General features: G+C 41.4%; 1 protein-coding gene across 1 annotated transcript in view; it reads left to right on the top strand.

The window, feature by feature from the left end:
* FBXO10 (F-box protein 10) overlaps window positions 1-20,495 on the top strand; it is a 195,486-nt gene that overhangs the window by 139,361 nt on the left and 35,630 nt on the right. The window contains exons 8-9 of the mRNA XM_030192457.1: window positions 5,566-5,876; window positions 17,445-17,626. Coding sequence (XP_030048317.1) covers window positions 5,566-5,876; window positions 17,445-17,626 — 493 coding nt within the window. The remainder of the gene's footprint in view (window positions 1-5,565; window positions 5,877-17,444; window positions 17,627-20,495) is intronic.

The raw sequence follows: 20,495 nt of genomic DNA, 5'->3' as shown, positions 1-20,495 counted from the left end.
TTACCATCTTTTTCCTAATAATTCCTAGCATCCTGTTTGTTTTTTTGGCCGCCGCCACCACCACCATACACTGGGCAAAAAATTTCAGAGTATTGTCTACAATAATACCTAGATCTTTTTCTTGGGTGCTGACCCCCAAGGTGGACCCCCAGCATCAGGTAACTATGATTCGGATTATTCTTCCTAATTTGGATCACTTTGCATTTGTCCACATTATATTTCGTCTGCCATTTGGATGCCCAGTTTTCCAATTTCCTAAGATCTTCTTCAGTTTTTCACAGTCCGCATGTGTTTTAACAACCTTGACTAGTTTTGTGTCATCTGCAAATTTAATCACCTCACTCATCCTGATTTCCAGATCATTTATAAATATGTTAAATAGCACTGGTCCCAGTACAGATCCCTGCGGCACTCCACTATTCACCCTCCTCCATAGAGAGAAGTGGCCATTTAACCCTACCCTCTGTTTTCTGTTCCATAACCAATTCCTAATCCATAACAGAACATTGCCTCCTATCCCATGACTCTTTAATTTTCTCAGGAGTCTCTCATGAGGAACTTTGTCAAAAGCTTTCTGAAAATTTAGATACACTACCTTAACCGGCTCACCTTTATCGACTTTATTTTCATCTTCAAAGAAATGAAGCATGTTGGTGAGACTAGATTTCCCTTGGCTGAAATCATGCTGACTCTGTCCCTTTAAACCATGTTTATATGTTTTGTAATTTTATTCTTTATAATAGTTTCCACTATTTTACCTGGCACTGACGTCAGTCTTACCAGTCTGTAATTTCCCAGATCATTCCTGGAACCCTTTTTAACAATTGGTGTCACATTGGCCACCCTCAGCTATAGTAAATAACATCTTTGGATTCAACCATTCTAAGTCAATCATTTTGGAATAATATTGTTTTTTTAGTAGATCTTAATAATCTTTTATTAGAATTATTTAAATCTCTCCATTTAAACTTATCATCAGGAGATTTACTCTTAATCCACCTACGTTCTAATTTCCTTCAGGAGAGCAGTTCCTCATTAAAACATGGACTAACTTTAATTCTTTTCTTAGTTTTTTTTCTTTGATAGGAGCAATGTTTTCTAAGATTATATTACAGCAGTTATTCCAATTTTCCCATTGTGCCTCAGGGTTCCCTTTAAATTGGCCAACCAGTGTGTCAAAGTGACTCCAAAACTTTTCACTTTCAGTTTTGCCTCTTGAAAGATAAGTTTGTGATGTCACATTAAGCTTAACCTTTTTAGACAAATATTGCCAATAAAGGGTGAATTCTAATTTTAATAGGTCAGACCAAATAACGGGACTCCATTTCCAATCCTTAATTTGCCAAAAGGTAAAAGGGACATTTGTAAAGATGAATAAATTCAACTGATGACCTTTCTCATGGGTGATGCAACAATCCAGTTTGACAAATTCTACAGAATTTAAAAAGGAAAATAAGGCTGATACCGCAGCATCACCCTCATGATCCAGATGTAAATTAATATCTCCCAATAACAGATAATATTTAACCTCCAATAATTCATTAGTAACAAACTCATAAAATAAGGGCCCTGTTTACTAAGGTGTGCTAGAGTTTTTAGCTTGTGCTAAAAATTAGCACGTGCTTAGCGATAGAGCGTTCTAAAAACGCTAGCACGCCTATAGCACTGCTTAGTAAACAGGGCCAATCAGACCAGTTTTTTGGGGGATGGAAAAACAAAGTTCATTTTAGTGTTCCCTGTAGAGAAGGTCATCCACAGTAAAAGAAAAAATTTCCAACCCAGAGGTATTAAGCAAATTACATACAGTTACTTTGAAAAAAAAAATCCCTGTAGCTTACAGCCAACCCTCCCCCACTATGAGTGGGATGATTCATATGTAAACTTTTATATCTACTAGACAGACGTCATTAAGAGGAGGATCTTTACATAAGTATTGCCATACTGGGAAAGACCAATGGTCCATCAAGCCCAGCATCCTGTTTCCAACAGTGGCCAATCCAGGTCACAAATACCTGACAAGATCCCATAAAAGTACAAAACATTTTATACTACTTATCCCAGAAATAGTGGATTTTCCCCAAGTCCATTTAATAATGATCTATGGACTTTTCCTTTAAGAAGCCAGCCAAACCTTTTTTAAACTCCGCTAAGCTAACCGCCTTTACCACATTCTCTGGCAATGAATTCCAGAGTTTAATTACACGTTGAGTGAAGAAACCTTTTCTCCAATTCGTTTTAAATTTACTACATATTGTAGCTTCATTGCATGCCCCCTAGTCCTAATATTTTTGGAAAGCATAAACAGATGCTTCACATCTACCCGTTCAACTCCACTCATTATTTTATAGACTTCTATCATATCTCCTCTCAGACGCCTATTCTCCAAGCTGAAGAGCCCTAGCCGCTTTTGCCTTTCCTCATAGGGAAGTCGTCCCATCCCCTTTATCATTTTCATCGCCCTTCTCTGCACCTTTTCTAATTCCACTATATCTTTTTTGAGATGCGGCAACCAGAATTGAACACAATATTCGAGGTGCAGTCGCACCATGGAGCGATACAAAGGCATTATAACATCCTCATTTTTGTTTTCCATTCCTTTCCTAATAATACCTAACATTCTATTTGCTTTCTTAGCCGCAGCAGAAGGTTTCAACTTATCATCAACGACGACACCTAGATCCCTTTCTTGGTCCATGATGCCTAACGTGGAACCTTGTATGATGTAGCTATAATTCGGGTTCCTCTTTCCCACAAGCATCACTTTGCACTTGCTCACATTAAACGTCACCTGCCATTTAGACGCCCAGTCTCCTAGTCTTGTAAGGTCCTCTTGTAATTTTTCACAATCCTCCCACGATTTAATGACTTTGAGTAACTTTGTGTCATCAACAAATTTAATTACCTGACTAGTTACTCTCATCTCTAGGTCATTTATAAATTTGTTAAAAAAGCAGCGGTCCCAGCACAGACCCCTGGGGAACCCCACTAACTACCTTTCTCCATTGAGAATACTGACCATTTAACCCTACTCTCTTTTCTATCTTTTAACCAGTTTTTAATCCAGAATAGAACACTACCTCCTATCCCATGACTCTCCAATTTCATATGGAGTCTTCTTTCATGAGGTACTTTGTCAAACGCCTTTTGAAAATCCAGATACACAATATCAACTGGCTCCCCTTTATCCACATGTTTGTCCACTCCTTCAAAGAAATGTAGTAGATTGGTGAGGCAAGATTTCCCTTCACTAAATCCATGTTGACTTTGTCTCATTAATCCATGCTTTTGAATATGCTCTGTAATTTTGTTCTTTATAATAGTCTCTACCATTTTGCCCGGCACGAACGTCAGACTCACCGGTCTATAATTTCCCGAATCTCCTCTGGAGCCTTTTTTGAAAATCGATGTTACATTGGCCACCCTCCAATCTTCCGGTACCACGCTAGATTTTAAGGATGAATTACGTATTACTAACAATAGCTCCGTGAGTTCATTTTTCAGTTCTATCAGTACTCTGGGATGAATACCATCCGGTCCAGGAGATTTGCTACTCTTCAGTTTGTAGAACTGCCCCATTACATCCTTCAGGTTTACAGAGAATTAATTAAGTTTCTGTGACTCGTCAGCTTCGAATACCATTTCTGGCATCGGTATTCTACCCAAATCTTCCTCGGTGAAGACCGAAGCAAAGAATTCATTTAATCTCTCCACTACAGCTTTGTATTCCCTGATCGCCCCTTTTACTCCTTGGTCATCTAGCGGTCCAACCGATTCTTTTGCTGGCTTCCTGCTTTTAATATACCTAAAACATTTTTTACTATGTATTTTTGCCTCCAACGCAATCTTTTTTCAAAGTCCCTCTTAGCCTTCCTTATCAGCACTTTGCATTTGACTTGACATTCCTTATGCTGTTTCTTATTAATTTTCAGTCGGTTCCTTCTTCCATTTTCTGAAGGATTTTCTTTTAGCTCTAATAGCATCCTTCACCTCACTTTCTAACCATGCTGGCTGTTGTTTGGTCTTCCGTTCTCCTTTTTTAATACGCAATACGCTGAATATATTTAGCCTGGGCTTCCAGGATGGTGTTTTTGAACAGCATCCATGCCTGATGTAAATTTTTGACCCTCGCAGCCGCTCCTCTAAGTTTTTATTTCGCTGTTCTTCTCATTTTATCATAGGCTCCTTTTTTAAAGTTAAACGCTAACGTATTTGATTTCCTATGTATACTTACTTCAAAGCTAATATCAAATCTGATCATATTATGATCACTGTTATCAAGCGGCCCCAGCACCATTACCTCCCACAGCAGATCATGCGCTCCACTAGACTAGGTCTTGAAGTTTTCCTTCTCTCATTGGCTCCTGTACCAGCTGCTCCATAAAGCTGTCCTTGATTTCATCAAGACATTTTACATCACTAGCGTGCCCCGATGTTACATTTACCCAGTCAATATCAGGGTAATTGAAATCACCCATTATTATTGTGTTGACCGAAAACAATTCTCCACCAAAACCACCAACCCAGGTAATTTATCATTCACCCAAACCTTAATTAACCAATATTTATTGCAAGCGGATCTAACGTTGAGGTACAAACAGGATACATGAAGAGACTTAGCAGGTATAAAGGAAAAAACTGGAATCTTTACCAGATTGACTACCCTAGAGCCTTTGCTGTAATCTCTTTTTTTTCAGTAGGATGCAGGTTTAAAATTATACACCGTGACAGTGGACCTAAGCCAGTAGCTAAACAGTCTACAAGTGCATCCCCACTGGGCTGCAGCCAACTTACCCCCCTCTTCAATCAGGTGGTTAAGAATACCACTGGAATGGGCCATTCTGCTAAAACCTCTGTCATATTACTAAAACTAGCAAACCTTATTAAAAATTTTAAAAATAAGCCAAAGTGTTTTATGTATCATTATAGTTACACAAACTTACTAGTTAAAAATTCTAACGAAGCTTATTGTTTCTTATTCTAATAAGCTTAGTTAGAATTTTTAACTAGATCCTAAGATCACCATAACCTCTCAATTTATATCAGGCTAAATAACAAAATGTAATAAAACACAAAAATATTCCTGAAAATACCATTAACCCGCTTCAAGTTTAAAACAAGCCTGAAATAGTACGTTGCCACGCTAGGCGACATGCCAAGTGGCGGCGTTCCACTGGGCACCCTGTTTAAATTGGCACCGTGGTAATGTCAGGGAGGGAACGAAGCAAGCTCCCATGCCCACAGCAAGAAATCAGTAAATCAGTAGCAGCACAGTCTGTGCTAATAAAGCCAAGATGGAAATTGCCCTCTGACAGCCACTTGATGGTAGGAACTTAAGTTTATTTGCCAAGAGCCTCCGTACACTGGCTAATAGCATTACTACACAGCACAGGCTGCTTTCTTACCCACCTTTATTTGTCTGGACCCTGGATGCATCTGTTCATTTTGAATAATGTCTTAGCTTTCTGACCTTATGATTTGTGTTTTTAGTGCATTCTACTTGTGTATATTGTTTGAAATACTCTTGTGACTGATGCAGTGTTTGTATGATTATTTTTCTCTCTACAGCTGCTGGTTTGTACATTAAGAGTAGTGAAGCACTGAACATAATAGCCAATGCCATCCATGCCAACCAGGACAGTGGGGTTGCAATATTTCAGAGCACCCAGCTCACACGCATTGCAAACAACAGCATCTCTTGCAATAGTTTGTCTGGTGTCTTAATTGAGACTGGGTGCAGGGTGGAGCTGCGTGGAAATGGCATCTATGACAACAGCAGCCATGGCGTCTCCTCCAAAGGAGAAGGGATCATCATTGAGAATGACATCCTAGGAAACCATGGGTGCGGCCTACAGTTAGCACAGACAGCAGACATGAAGGTATGTGGATATTTGTCCTGTTTATGTTGTTCCACTGTTTTTCCTAGTTGCATTTAATTTTGTTGGACCGCTGGTTATCCCACCTACTTGATATTATCAAAACAGGAGCCTAGTTGTAAGCTAGGAAACTGTGTACAGAAACCCAAATAATATACACACAGAGAACAATTCCACTCCAAAAAGTAGATGCCGTAATGCGCATGAAATGCCAGGCACTAAGGGCCTTATTCTATAAAGGTTATTCTCCTAAATTACAAGCGTAATCTATGCTCCTAAATTAGGGGTCCTTTTACTAAGGTGCGCTGAAAAATGGCCTGCGGTAATGTAGACGCGTGTTTTGGGCACGCACAAAATTATTTTACAGCACACCTACAAAAAAATGCCTTTTGGGGAGGGGGCCAAAAATGGACATGCGACAAAATCAAAATTGTCGCACATCCATTTTGGGTCTGAGACCTTATCGTCAGCCATTGACCTAGCGGTAAAGAATCTGGGCGGTAATGACCTAAGCATGCCAAATGCCACTTGGCGTGCGTCCATTACGCGCACCCGAAAATAAAAAATATTTTTCAGACACACGCCAAAAATGAACTTACCGCAAAAGCCACGCGGTAGTCTGGCGGTAACTCCATTTTGGCATGTGTAGATGCTTACGTGGCTTAGTAAAAGGGCCTCTTAAAGATTTATTTATTTATTTATTTATTGCATTTGTATCCCACATTTTCCCATTTATTTGCAGGCTCAGTGTGGCTTACATTATGCCGTAGTGACAAACGCCATTTCCGGATCTAATAATTACAAAGTGGTATTGCTTTAATGTTCATAGATGATAGAGTAAATTACATTATGCTGTAGTGGCGATTGCCATTTCCGGATCTGAGAAATACAAAGTGGTATAGCATTGAAATTTGTAAATGATAGAGTAGATTACAAGGTGGTATTGCATTAAAGTTCATAGATGATAGAGTAAATTATAGGGTAGGTTAGACAGTCAGGTATAGAAAGTTCATTTCCGGCATGGGATCGGGGCTTCACCGTGAACGATTTTGTGGACCAGGGTGCAGACTTTGAACGCAATTCGTTCTTTTAGTGGGAGCCAGTGTAGTTTTTCTCTTGGGGGTTTGGCGCCCCCCCGATCTACATGTCAGACCTCGTAGTTTTGCCAACCAGGAACACATAAAGGTCAGCATGCACATTCTTGAATCTCCATTACCCCAGTTGCAAAGGACTGAAATATAAATCATTTATGCATCCAGCTTCTCCTACATAAGCACGCAACTATGGAACGCACTTCCAAATGTCATAAAAACAATGCACGACCTAACAATCTTCCGAAAACAACTGAAAACCAACCTGTTCAAAAAGGCATACCACAAGGATCCAGCCTAAATACCAGACAACGAAATTCTACCAAAACTAAACAAAGCCGAACTCCCTACACTGGACTACCTCACTTACTCGGACACGCGTAACGTGTATGTTGCACTTTAGCATGTAACTTGAGACCCACCCATGCCCTGCCCGGCCCACATTTATGCTCCCCTCTATGCACTCTTTGTATACAGTTTGCTGAATAGCGCTTAGCGTGCACGAAGCACTTACACCCATGTATATTACATTTTGATGCTTATATTTAGGTGCTGAAATTATGGAACAAGGGGACAGTGTATCCTAATAATTACCTTAAGTGTATAATTGAGACAAACACATTTAAGATCTTACATAGAATGTACATGCATCCTAGATGTGTCAGTAAAGTGTGGACTGGAGCATCCAGCCACTGCCCCAAGTACGACAGGAGAGAACATACATACACTGTCTATGACAGTATTTCCCATGTCCAGTCCTGGAGTACCCCTTGCCAGTCAGTTTTTCAGGATATCCACAATGAATATACATGAAAATGATTTGCATATAATGGAGGCAGTGTATGCAAATCAAGTTCATGCATATTCATGGTCAATATCTTGAAACCTGACTGGCAAGGTGTACTCCAGGACTGGACTTGGAAAACACTGGTCTATGACAATGCTCAAAAATTAAGGCATATTTATTTATAAAATCTTGATATACCGCAGATCACACCGAAAACAAATGCAGCAGAGCAGTTAACAGTATTTTAAAAGCCAGAGAGGGCATGGCTTAATAAAATTAAGTAAGGAAAAGGGAAGGTAGACGTACGTTATGCGCCATCTCTGGCTGTATTCAAATCTAGGCTAAAACCCCACCTTTCTGGGGCCTCTTTTAACTCCTAATTCCTATTCACCTGTTCTGTTTTAATCATTCCCACAAGAAGTAATTCCCTAATCCCTTATTTGTCCTGTTTGTCTGTGTCAAAGTTACCAATTCCATGGTAAAACTTTGGAATTGGGCGGTTTCTGACTTCCCCCCACAGGATCTTTTGAAAGCCCACGGGTTTCTGGGGCACTTTTTGATCCCCGCAGCTGTGGGTTGGACACTTTTTCATCGCTGCCATGGGTTTGGCGCTCAGCAGCTCGCCCTCCATTGGTCCTAATTGAACCGAGTGCATGGGAATTGGGAGATCTGGCTCTAAATGGCTGTGCGCACGTGTTCCGTGCCAGCACACAGCACAGGACTGGTGGAGTCGGGCCACATCGAGCATGAAGAGTTCTCGTCGCTATGTGCCGAGTTGCTTGTGCAGCCAGCCGAGGCCGAGACACTCTTCCAGCACCTGGATGCCGGCAGCAATGGCGCCATCGTCATCAAGGACTTCACACAGGGCTGAGGCACCTGGAGCCTGGAAGGACTTCCAGCTGCGGCTTGGTGATGAGACCAGATACATCCCCAGCTGAGCGAGACAGCCAGGACTCTTCTCAGCTGCTGGCAGCTTTGTGCAAACAAAACCTGTTTTTCAAAAGCTGCACTTGAACTTAACTTTCTGCAGTCTTCGGTTGTATGAGCTTCTGCACAGTTTGCAGAGAGCAGCAACCATTGACTCCTTCCCCTTCCCCTTGTTCTTGTTTTTTAGTATAGGTTTGGATCAGCAAGAAAATCTTTTTGTTGTGTGTTTGATATTGTATTACAGCGATATACAGCTGATCCAGATCTGTGGTATGCAAGGTCTTCAGAACATGCAGGCTTCCTCTCTTCATACAGTTTGAAGGATTATTGACTCAGAGCTTTCAGGTTACCCAGAACCAGGAGGGAGACTTTGAGGCCAGTCCTGGATTTTTAACAACCGCATCCTGTTGTATTATGGGACCATGCTGCACTAGTTTAAATGGGTGTAGGAGTAATGAGGGATTACTAATATTATAGTGCTTTGGGATGTGTAAATTCTAAAATCCTGGACTAGTCAAGTTCTCCTAGAACTGGGTAACTTGTGGATGTAGTGTTAGTGTGGTGGCCTGAGCTGGCCTTGTGGCAGCTAGCCGGCCCAGCACCCAGCGGGACACAGACTGTGGAGACAGGGCCAGCCATGAGTAGCTGCTAGCAGGAGCCAGAAGGAGCACGGACCTACCGAGGGAGCCACTTAATATTGTTTATTACTACTGTTTATGAGAGAGAGATTGAATATAGATGTGTCCTGGGAATAATGATGGCTAAGGGAAAGCAGCAGTAGAAGAGTTGTAGCTGAATGGCATTTATGTTTTCCAAATGGTGATGCAGAGCTTGATGGGACCATGCTGCACTAGTTTAAATGAGTGTTGGAGTAATCGTGGATTACTAATATTATAGTGCTTTGGGATATGTAAATTCTAAAATTCTGGACTAGTCAAGTTCTCCTAGAACTGGGTAACTTGTGGACATAGTGTGAGCCTTTATTCACATGTTAAACTTTGTAAATTTATATCTTGGATACATTGCCCTTAAATATCACTATTTTGAGATTCCATCCTTGGAATCTCTAGTTTGTATCGGAAGCAACAGAGAGTGGGCGTGACTTGCCCAGCTTCCCTGGTTTTCAGCCCACTGAAGCAGAGCTGCCAAGTTACCCAGCTCAGGAGGGAGACTCTTTGTTCAGGCCTATTTTTGAACTTCTATCCCAATTCAGTGCTCTGTTTGTAGTCCCTGATACCACCACTGAAATCAGCATTTCAGGTCCCATAATGTACGAGGATAGGGTTGCAGAAATCCAGGACTGGCTCAAAATTTCCCTCCTGGAACTCGATAACTTTTCAGCACTAACCATTACACGTGCTTACATAGTCCCCATGCTCACTCACAAACTATAATGTTATCATACCCACAGTTAGACTGTGTTCTTTTTGCTGCTAAAATGAGTTTATCTTGTTGGGCAGACTGGATGGACTGTACAGGTCTTTATCTGCCATCATTTACTATGTTATGTTATTTCTGAAGAGGTGAAATGGTGGGGGGGGGGGGGGGGGTGCCTAGAAAGCCAAACCAAGAAACACACAGAGTTTGTGAGACAACAGGGCTCATTTTCAAAGAAGTTTCATAGGTTACAATAGAACTTTTTAAGCCTTAGTGCTTTGAAAATACACCTCCATATGCCCCTTCTCCCCCCCCCCCCTCCTTCCAAGTTTATCAGTGGTCTCCTACCATGTCTTCCTGCTGCTGCTTTGCTGATTCTTTAGACTCATATAGCCCAGTGCCCTCACCATTTCTACCTCCTGTGAGATATAATGGGGTAATAATATTTTTAAAGTTTTGTGAGGAGTGGGAACAGTGCTGGTCATCAATCTGTGTATAACTCTGAAGAGTAGATTTCGGAAAGGTGATGGTGCTGGGGCCTTCCTTTCCTTTGAGTTGGTTCCATTTACCACCACCCTCTGCCGCCTGTCAGTCAACCAGTTTCCAATTCAGTTCACTACTTTGGGTCCCAAATTCAGCCCTCTTAGCTTATTCACGAGTCTTCTGTGAGGGACCGTATCAAAGGTTTTTTCTGAAATCCAAGTAGATTATATCTAGTGCATGTCCTTCATCCAGTTCTTTGGTCACCCAGTCGAAGAAGTCAGTCAGATTCAGTTGGAAGAATTTTCCTTTGGTAAAGCCATGTTGCCTCGGATCCTGTAACCCATTGGCTTCTAGAAAGTCAGCTATCCTTTCCTTGAGTAGTTACTCCATTATTTTTCTTACCACTGACAGGAGGCTTACTGGCCTGTAGTTTCCCACTTCTTCCCTGTCTCTGCTTTTGTGAAGAGGGACCACATCTGCTCATCTTCAATCCCGCGGAACCTCTCCTGTCTCTAAAGATTTATTAATTTATTAAATTAAGTCCCGCCAGGAATTTTCTGAGCTCCCTCAGTATCCTGGGATGTATCCCATCTAGCCCCATAGCTTTGTCCACTTTCAGATTTTCAAGCCGTTTATAAACACTTTCTTCCATGAATGGTGCAATATCCACTCCATTCCCAGATATTCTCTCAGCAACTGACCGCAGTCCTTCTCCAGGATTTTGTTCCTGTGTACACCGAAGAGAAGTATTTGATTAGCACATTCTCTTTATCCTCATCACTCATCATACCAAGTTTATGAATATCTTTTATCAGATCCTTGTCCGGCTTCTATATTTGCATTGGAAGTCTGACAGCTCCCGTGTGGATACAGGTTCCATATTCTCCTTCCTGTCAGGTTGATCCATATAGCTTCTTCCTTTCCCGAGGTACCTCACAAAAGAAGGGGTAGTAGGCAGGAGAGAGGAAAAAGGAGGAATTAAAATTAGCTGTGTGTTTTAAAGGTTTGATTGAAGAGCCGTGGTTTAAGTAATCTTTTAAAACAGGTGTATGAAGATTCAGTTTTAATAATATTGGTAAGGTGTTCTTAGAAGCTAAAGAATAAAAAAGGCAGTGCCCCCTCCATGTATGGATGTTATGTAGAAAGCTACCTCAGTCATGGAGGCAGCATCTCCAGGGCACAACCAGGTTTCTGTAATACAGAGAACATGAAGATGAATTTGTGTTATTATATCAATAATGAGGGGTCCGTTATGTCCGAGTGATCGAGTGTTTAGAAGGCCAGTAGTGAAAGGGCTGCAGGTAGCTAGTGTGGAATGTGCCAATATACTCTTAACTGGTGATTTAAATTTGCATTTGGAGGAAGGCACAAATCATAATGCAATGGCAGTACATTCTTTTTTACGTTCCCTGGGTTTGCAGTTATTGACATCAAAGGTTTCATGATAAAGACTTGTTTATATTCAAATCAAATATCCTTGATAATTTATATGTGACAAATGAAAAATAGGAGCCAGTAATATGGTCTGATAATTTTAAACTAAGCTTTACACTTCACTGGCTGGAGAAAAGTGAAAGACAGTCAACATCATCATCTAAAAAGAGAGAGAACAGATAGGGATATTTTTTTGCAAGGGATAGATCAAAACTAAACCAGAACCCTGAGGTTATAAACAATCTAGTATTAAAGTGGAATGATTTAAACATAGAGGGTCCGATATTCAGACTGCGGGAGTTAGCCCTAAGACCGGATATTCAATGCCAGGCTGGTTAAAGTCAGACCAGCCAAAGTTATCCCTGGTTTGCATGCAGCCAAATATGTCTGCTCAAGTTAAGCAGCGATGCACTGAAAATCAGTGGATAGCTAGTTATATCGCCCAATATAACCAGCTATCCACTAGCAGCTAACCGTCAATATTCAGGGGGACATGGTCGGCCATGTCCGCTGAATATTGGTGGATAGCTGATTATCTGGCATTTAACCAGCCAGGTGCTGATCCTGGCCAGTTAATGCCTTTGAATATTGGGGGAGATATTTTAGATAATTTTATTTTTATTTGTTATGACATTTGTACCCTGCATTTTCCCAAGAAAGCTCAGGTTCAATGCGGCTTACATAGCAAATGAGGAAGAACCATTACAAGACAATTCATATTAGCTGAACACAGATCTAAAGTAGTGGGCTTTAAGTAAACCTCTAAACAACATATAGTCAACTGAGTGTCTAATATACTTGGGTAATGAGTTCTAGAGTTTGGTACTTTGGTAAGAAAAATTAGCATTATGGATATTTTGGAGGTTAAGTGTTTCCAACAGTGGCCAATCCAGGTCACAAATACCTGTCAGTAAAATGGAGAAATATAAAGTCAAGGTCAAACAAGTAAAGTGTTTATTCTTTTCGTCTCAGGTGACAAATGAAGGTTTCAATACAAAAGAATTGTTTGACTTAGCTAACAAATAAAAAAATTCCCAAGCTAAAATAGTCACCAATGAATCCCCTCCTTCTGAAGTAATTGTTAGGTGTTTTAACTGGAAAATCTATAAAGTTAGAGAATCCTTGGCCTTGTGTCAACTCGACCTGAAGGAATTAGATATTAGTATAAATATATTTGCAGAGAAATAGTAGTAGACAGAATTCAAAAAGTTCAATATTTGAAAAAATATTCTTGGGTCACGTGATGCTAGGCTGAGGGAAGGACGCCGCATCTTAGAGCTCCAAGGCCCTGCTGATAACATCTAGCCCCCAGCACCGTCAAGAACCAGACAGTAAACCCACGAAGATTGGTAAAAGTGGTGGGAATAACTCAGCAGTGGGCAGAGGGTCCGAACGCTTGGAGAGAGTTCATAATGATGACAAAATCTAATCGGAAGGAAGGAGCGTGGGGCCGCAAGGGCCAGATGGCAGAGGCCAGCCCCGCGGGCGAGTCGGTGAGCTCAGCCTGGGCGGCAGAAATAGCAGCGGAGGTCTCGTCCCTGTTGGAAGGATCTGTGGATAAAAAGCTGCAGAAAATCTCAGACCAGATTGAACAAATGGACGGGAAGCTTGAAGGGCTGCAAGTGGACCTGTTTGGGTTTCAGCAATGGCTATCCGATGTTGAAGATCAATGCCTGCAAAATGAAACCCAGCAAAAAGAAATGCAGAAAAAGTTGGACTTATTAGAATTGAAGGTGGAAGCTGTAGAAAATAGATCTAGACGGAATAACCTCAGACTGGTAGGACTTCCGGAGACACTGCGAGAAATGAAGTTAAGGGATTTCCTTGAAGCGTGGCTCCCCAAAGTGTTAAATCTGCAGCGGCTGGAGAACTCACTGAAAATTGAACATGTGCATCGGCTGAGTCGGACCAGGCAAGACATGGAGAAACCGAGAGTTGTCATCTGTAAAGTGCTTAACTACACTCACAAGCAAGAAATCCTGCGGGAATGGTGTTTGAGAGGAAAGGTACAATATGAAACCCATAACATTCTTTGCTTTCAAGATTTTTCAGCTGCGGTAGCGGCTCAGCATCGGCAATTTACAGAGATCTGCAAGCGCCTCTATGAGAAGAAGGCTCCTTTTGCTCTGATGTTCCCGGCCAAATTGAAAATTCAGTATGATGGCAAACCACACTTCTTTCAATCCCACGTGGAGGCACTGCAATTTGTAAACCGAATGGACAGCGGAATAGCAGCGTAGAGTGGACGGGCAGGATCCTATAGCCAGCAGAGTCCATGAGAGGAGACGGCTAACAGGAAGAGGCGGTCGGCTCAGAGACGGCGTAGTGCCCAGGTGAAGTGACAGCTGTGGAATAATGGATATTAATACTGGACACTATTTGTAGTTCAAATAAGAGATCTTAGTACTTAGAATGATCAACGGGGGATGAAAGAGGAAGATAACTCTGAGATAAATGTGTGGATTAATAGAGGGGAATGCTGGTTATACATGTTGATATTGATAAGTTTATATAATAAGGGGGAGTAATATATTTTGTATGGGCCAATGTATCATAAAGAGAGCGATGGTACTGGGTGGGCAAGGGCGGGGCGGAGGCGTGACCTGTTCTCTAGCGAGAACAATCTTTGAGGATGGGGGCAATATAAAAGAGGGGGGGTTGGGAGAGGGGGAGGGGGAAGGGAGATGGTTGAGGAGGGTTTTTTTTCTTCTTCTTTTTCATTTTTCTCACTGTTACACAGTGTCTAGATGGAGGACAAAAAGGGGAAACTTGGCAGGGGGCACGAAAAGCGACGTGGATTGGAAGAGGGGGCGCCCAGGGGCTGGGAGGGCATGTCCTCGCACTTTAGATCACATTCATCCTATAGTATTTATAGTTAAGACAGTGGATTGGGCACACTTAAATTAATATCTTGGAATGTGGGGGGGATCTCATCACCCATTAAGCGTACGAAAGTCCTGCAGGTGATGCAGAGGCATAAAGCAGATGTCTTATTTCTCCAAGAGACTCATTTGACGGCCGCTGAGCATAGCAAATTTCAGAAAGGCTGGGTGGAGGTGGCAGTGGATTCACCAGCGGTGGGGAAAAAAGGAGGTGTGTTGATGCTTTTCCGTAGGGGCTTACAGTTGCGAATCAAGGCAGTTAAAAGGAGCATTGAAGGAAGATTTGTGTTAGTAGAAGTGGAGTGGGGCAAAATTACATACTTTTTTTGTAACATCTATGCACCCAATGTATATGATCAAAAATTCTACAAAATGTTAATAGAACTGTTGGGCCCCTATCAAGAGGGAAATCTCATATTAGGGGGGGGGGGGGACTTCAATATGGTATATGATCCGCAGATTGATAAAAGTGGCTCCCAAGGATTGAAGTTATCCTTCGAGGGGTGTGCCATTCCTCTGCTCAGCACTGAACATGATTGATGTGTGGAGGGTGTTACACCTGACGCAAAGGGACTGCACACGTATCCCGAGCACATCTATCACAATCACGTATTGATTATTTTTTTATATCTCGGGATCTCTTCTCAAGAGTGCCAATAGCGGAGATCGGACCCTGTGAGATCTTAGATCATTCGATTATATGGGTACAGTTGTAAGTGTCGGGGAACAGGGGTGGGCGGGGTGGTTGGAGATTTCCATTTGAACTTTATCGAGATTCGCACTTTAAGGCCTTTATAGGAGAAAAATGGAAAGAATTTGAGGATCATAATTGTGGTCACCAACAACAAGCTAGTCTGTATTGGGAGACAGCTAAAGTAGTAATGTGGGGGGAGGTGATAGCATATAGAGCTAGAGCTAGGAAAATGAGAGATAAAGAAATCCTCCGTTTGGAAAAAGAAGTTCGATCACAGAGGATTCGCTTTGGCGCGGTGGCTACAGAGGAAAGAAAGAGGGTCCTATTAGTTTCCCAGAGAGAGTTGAATGAACTACTCCATCAGAGGGCACAGAAATCACAAATGTACTTTGAACATCAACTATTTTTATATGGGAATAAAGCAGGGGCCTTGCTGAGTAGGTTGGTGCAAGGGGAAAAAGGCCTATCGAGGATTTTGCAAGTGCGGGATAGAGGGGGACAGCTCCTTCGTGAGACGGGAAGCATTATCGAGAGATTTCTGAATTATTACAAGGCCTTGTACGAGGAACCCAAAGATATACTGGAGGATAGTGACGTATATTTGACTAACCAAGTATTGCCAAGGGTAACAGAGGCACAAAGGGAGGCTCAATGGACCTATTGTGTAAAATGAGTTTATCTTGGGCAGACTGGATAGACCGTTCAGGTCTTTATCTGCTGTCATTTACTATGTTACTAAGGATTTGAGTGATGACCTGGATTTGGAATCAGCTGAACAGCTTTTGCTTTTGAGAAAAGCTTGTCTTATAGCAAAAATGTGTATACTGATATGAATACAGTCAGACCCCTCTCTCCAAACTGGCTCTGTGGCAAAATCAAATGCATATACTTCTCCAAATGGAATTCCTAGCAGTGCTGCATGCAGGAGAAAGAGTTATTAACTGGTTTATACACATGTGAGAATCTTTTATAGGTCCTCTAATAACAAGACAAATGCAGTGTGCTCTTGAACGCAGTTTGTGCATTAGCTGGAGAGGAAAAGAAAGTTAAAGCTACAAATGGATATTCACAGAGGCACATCATCGTTTTTTTATACAGTGTAAGAATAAAATAGACTGTGTAGAGATAATTGAGAAAGTAGAAGAGAGGAATAAGGATGGGAGGGTGGGCAATCTGGGGAAAGGGGATCAAGGAAAATAAAATTGTCATTTTGGGCTTTGGTAAATGTATGTTTGGAAACAGACTATTTATTAACATGTTGAGTTGGAATGTATTTTCAAAAAGGATGAGTTTTACAATAATTACTTTAAATCCGCATCTTGCTTTAAACCATTCTTACAAAAGATCACATATATCAGCCTGTCCTTACTGACTTCCTATAGTAAAACTCTAAACGTTCATATTAAATTGTTACTGCTTCTTTTAAAGACCTATATTTAATCTAACACCCAGGCCCCTAGCACATGGTTTGTAACAGTCCATATAGCCACCAACATTTCTTCTAAACTATCCAGCCTCAGCAGTGCCCATTGATGTTTGGCTTTAACAATGCTCATCCCCTGCAGGTTACCCCAACAACTTTAGAGGAAAGCAGTAGCCACAGACCAAGAAAACCAAATGATGAAAAAGAGCAACAAGTTCAACAGAGATAATGTTGATTCTTAATCATGCTGTGCCTGGAATCTCTCTCTGTCTCAAGAGGTTTATTGGAAACCAAGTAAACATGGGTTATGGTTCTTGCAGGGAGGAGGGGTATCCTGCTTTATGTGATGCAATTGTGAGAGAATGGGAGGCAAGAATAAAACAATAAATCAAGGGAATGATTTAAGTGAGTCTCAGATTATACAAAAAAGGCTGTTCTCCTTCCCTCATGTATTCATTTATCTTTTATTTCAGATAACCAAAAACAGGATCCAGTCCTTTCATGATTATGGGATTGCTGTTCTCGACCAAACCAAGGGGCTAGTGCAGGAGAACCTTATTTTTCAAGGGAAATCGGGAAAGAGCATATTACAACAGGTGTCAAATACAGAAGATTGCATCGTTCAGCACAACAAGCTCCTGGACTACAAAAAGAAGTAAATATAAATATAGCCTTATGTGTGCACACATGAATGAATGTATATATGGAGATGGGGGGGGGGGATGAAAACAACAAGGTCAGTATTCAGCTTGATGGCTAACATATCTTAAAATGGATACGTTATCAGATTAAAGTTATGCTGATATTCTTTTCAAGCGTCAACACTGAGAGCACCTAACTTGAACCAATTTATCTGTTTAAAGTTATTCCTGCTATTCTTGAATTTCCAGTTTGAACACTATGTTAGATGGAGTGCAACTGTATTTTGCCACATGTGACTTTTAGCCCCTGAATTCTGTCTTAGTTGAAAATGTAAAGGAGCATAAAGAGAGGCATCAAGTTCTTATGAAAGAAAATACTTATAAGTATATAAGTATTGCCATACTGGCAAAGACCAAAGGTCCATCGAGCCCAGCATCCTGTTTCCAACAGTGGCCAATCCAGGTCACAGATACCTGGCAAGATCCCAAAAATGTACAAAACATTTTATACTGCTTATCCCAGAAATAGTGGATTTTCCCCAAGTCCATTTAATAACGGTCTATGGACTATGCTTCAAAACAAAAATGAGAACTTGGACAGTTTACCAAAGAAATTAGAACACTTTGTTTCATTAAGGAGATCTTTTGCTAAAGCTTTACTCGAGTTATCTGCCCTCTGCCGCATCCCGCCTCAATGCTCCCCCCCCCCCCCCCCCCCCCATGTGGTCATTTCTTTTTTTAAGGGCTTTTTGCCCACTGCAGTTAAAAGGGCCATGGCACACAGAAAAAACAGCCCCTGACGCTACTGCAGGTCCCTTTTTACCACAGCTTGGTAAAAGGACCCCTTGGGTCAGAACCGTACTGTTATAGAATTCTGGGTACACCCCCCCCCCCCCCCCCCCCGATATTCAGCGCTATTTAACCAGTCAGAACGGCTGCTGACTGGTTAAATAGTGCTTAACTGGATATCCACCGATATTCAGCAGGGGATGACTAGCAGATAGTTGATTATATCGCCCAATATAATTGGCTATCCTCTGATTTTTAAACCGGGTTTCGCTGCAATATTTGGCTGCGTGAAACCCTGGTATATGTTTGGCCGGTTTAAATATAACCGGCTAAGTCTGAATACGGACGTAGCTGGTTATCTTTAAACCAGCCAAAAATGTAGCATATATTCAATGCCAGTCTCCGGAAGGCCTGGCATTGAATATCTAGGTTTACCACCGACCGAGGGAGTTAGCCGGTCTAACTCCTGTGGTCTGAATATTTCCCACTCCCCTCCCCCCACCCCTTCCCTGTGTTTTGGTTCCTAACTTTTAGCGAACTATATAGAATTTACCCCATTATGGTGATATTCAGACACTATACAGAAAGGTGTTAATCCGCAAGTGAACCTTTTTCAGAGATGGGAAAGTGGTAGAACTAGAGGACATGACTTGAGGTTGAAGGGGGCAGACTCAGGATTAATGTGAGGAAGTATTTTTTTCAAGGAGAGGGTGGTGGATAAGTGGAATTCCATCCCGCGAGATGTGGTGGAGATGAAAATGGTAATGGAATTCAAACATGCGTGGGATAAACACAAAGGAATCCTGTTTAGAAAGAATGGATCCACGGAATCTTAACGGAGATTGGATGGCAACACCAGGAATTGGGAAACAAAACCAGTGCTGGGCAGATTTCTATGGTCTGTGCCCTGATCGTGACTGAATAGATATGGATGGGCTGGAGTGTAAATTTTAAGGGGTTTCGATGTTCGCTTCAGAACTTAGTACAAGAACAGTGCTGAGCAGACTTCTACGGTCTGTGCCCTGAGAACGGCAAGAACAAATCAAACTCAGAAATAAAGTATCACATACCAGGTAAAATGAGTTTGTCTTGTTGGGCAGACTGGATGGACCGTACAGGTCTTTATCTGCCATCATTTACTTTGTTACTATAGCTCTGTGGCTAGTGTAAGTGATTATGCCTTAATTCCAGGCATGTGTTAACATGTTATTCTGGTATTGTACAATGAAAAGTAGATGTTTACTTTTCTTTATAGAATAGGCCATAAGTAGGTGCAATGTAGGCACCTAAAAGCATGTGTGTCTTTATAGAATTGCCCTTAATCCCCCAGATTCTATAAATGGCACCTTAGCCGCATGGGCAAATTGCATGCACAACTTAATTGATTAACAAGCCAATCTGTTCCAATAATTGATACTTAACAACCAATTAGTGGCACTAATGGGCTTTAATTAGAATTTATAAGCACAACTTTCTAGGCATATTCTATAACGTGGTGCGTGTAAATTCTAATGTGTGCAGCTGAAAAGGGGGTGTGGCCATGGGCATTGAATGGATGGGTTGTGGCATTTCAAAAAACTATGCGCACTATTGTAGAATACACCCTATCTGTGCCTAAGTTAGATGCATGTATTTAGGCCTGGTTTTAAGTAGCCTACATGGGTGCTCCTACATTTTAGTTGCGAGAACAGCGTGTGAGACTATTCTATAAACTACGCCTAACTTTACGCATAGTTTATAGAATTGCACTAAGCGTTTGGTTTTTCGGTGCCGATTTTTCAGATGACATTTATAGAATTTGGCCCAATATGTATATTTTAAGTCTTTCTTTTTCTTTAAAAAAAAATAAAGGAATATGTAAACAAACACTGTACCTAGCTCCTCAGGGTATATTACAACATTCCATATTTTTCTTAACATTATAATGCCAAATCCTAGAAAATGTGAAAATAAAGACAAGGCAACAAATGCAACCCTATCATCAAACCCCCATCCCACCAACCTAAAGTCCATGTGGAGGGGAATTTTCAATATGGCATTTAAATCCGACTTTGGGCGATTTGCTGAAAACATCCAAAATTCAAGTGGAAAATA

This window comes from Microcaecilia unicolor, chromosome 2, assembly GCF_901765095.1.
Source record: "Microcaecilia unicolor chromosome 2, aMicUni1.1, whole genome shotgun sequence".
Classification (NCBI taxonomy): Eukaryota; Metazoa; Chordata; class Amphibia; order Gymnophiona; family Siphonopidae; genus Microcaecilia; species Microcaecilia unicolor.
This window is presented reverse-complemented; position numbering and strand designations above follow the sequence as displayed.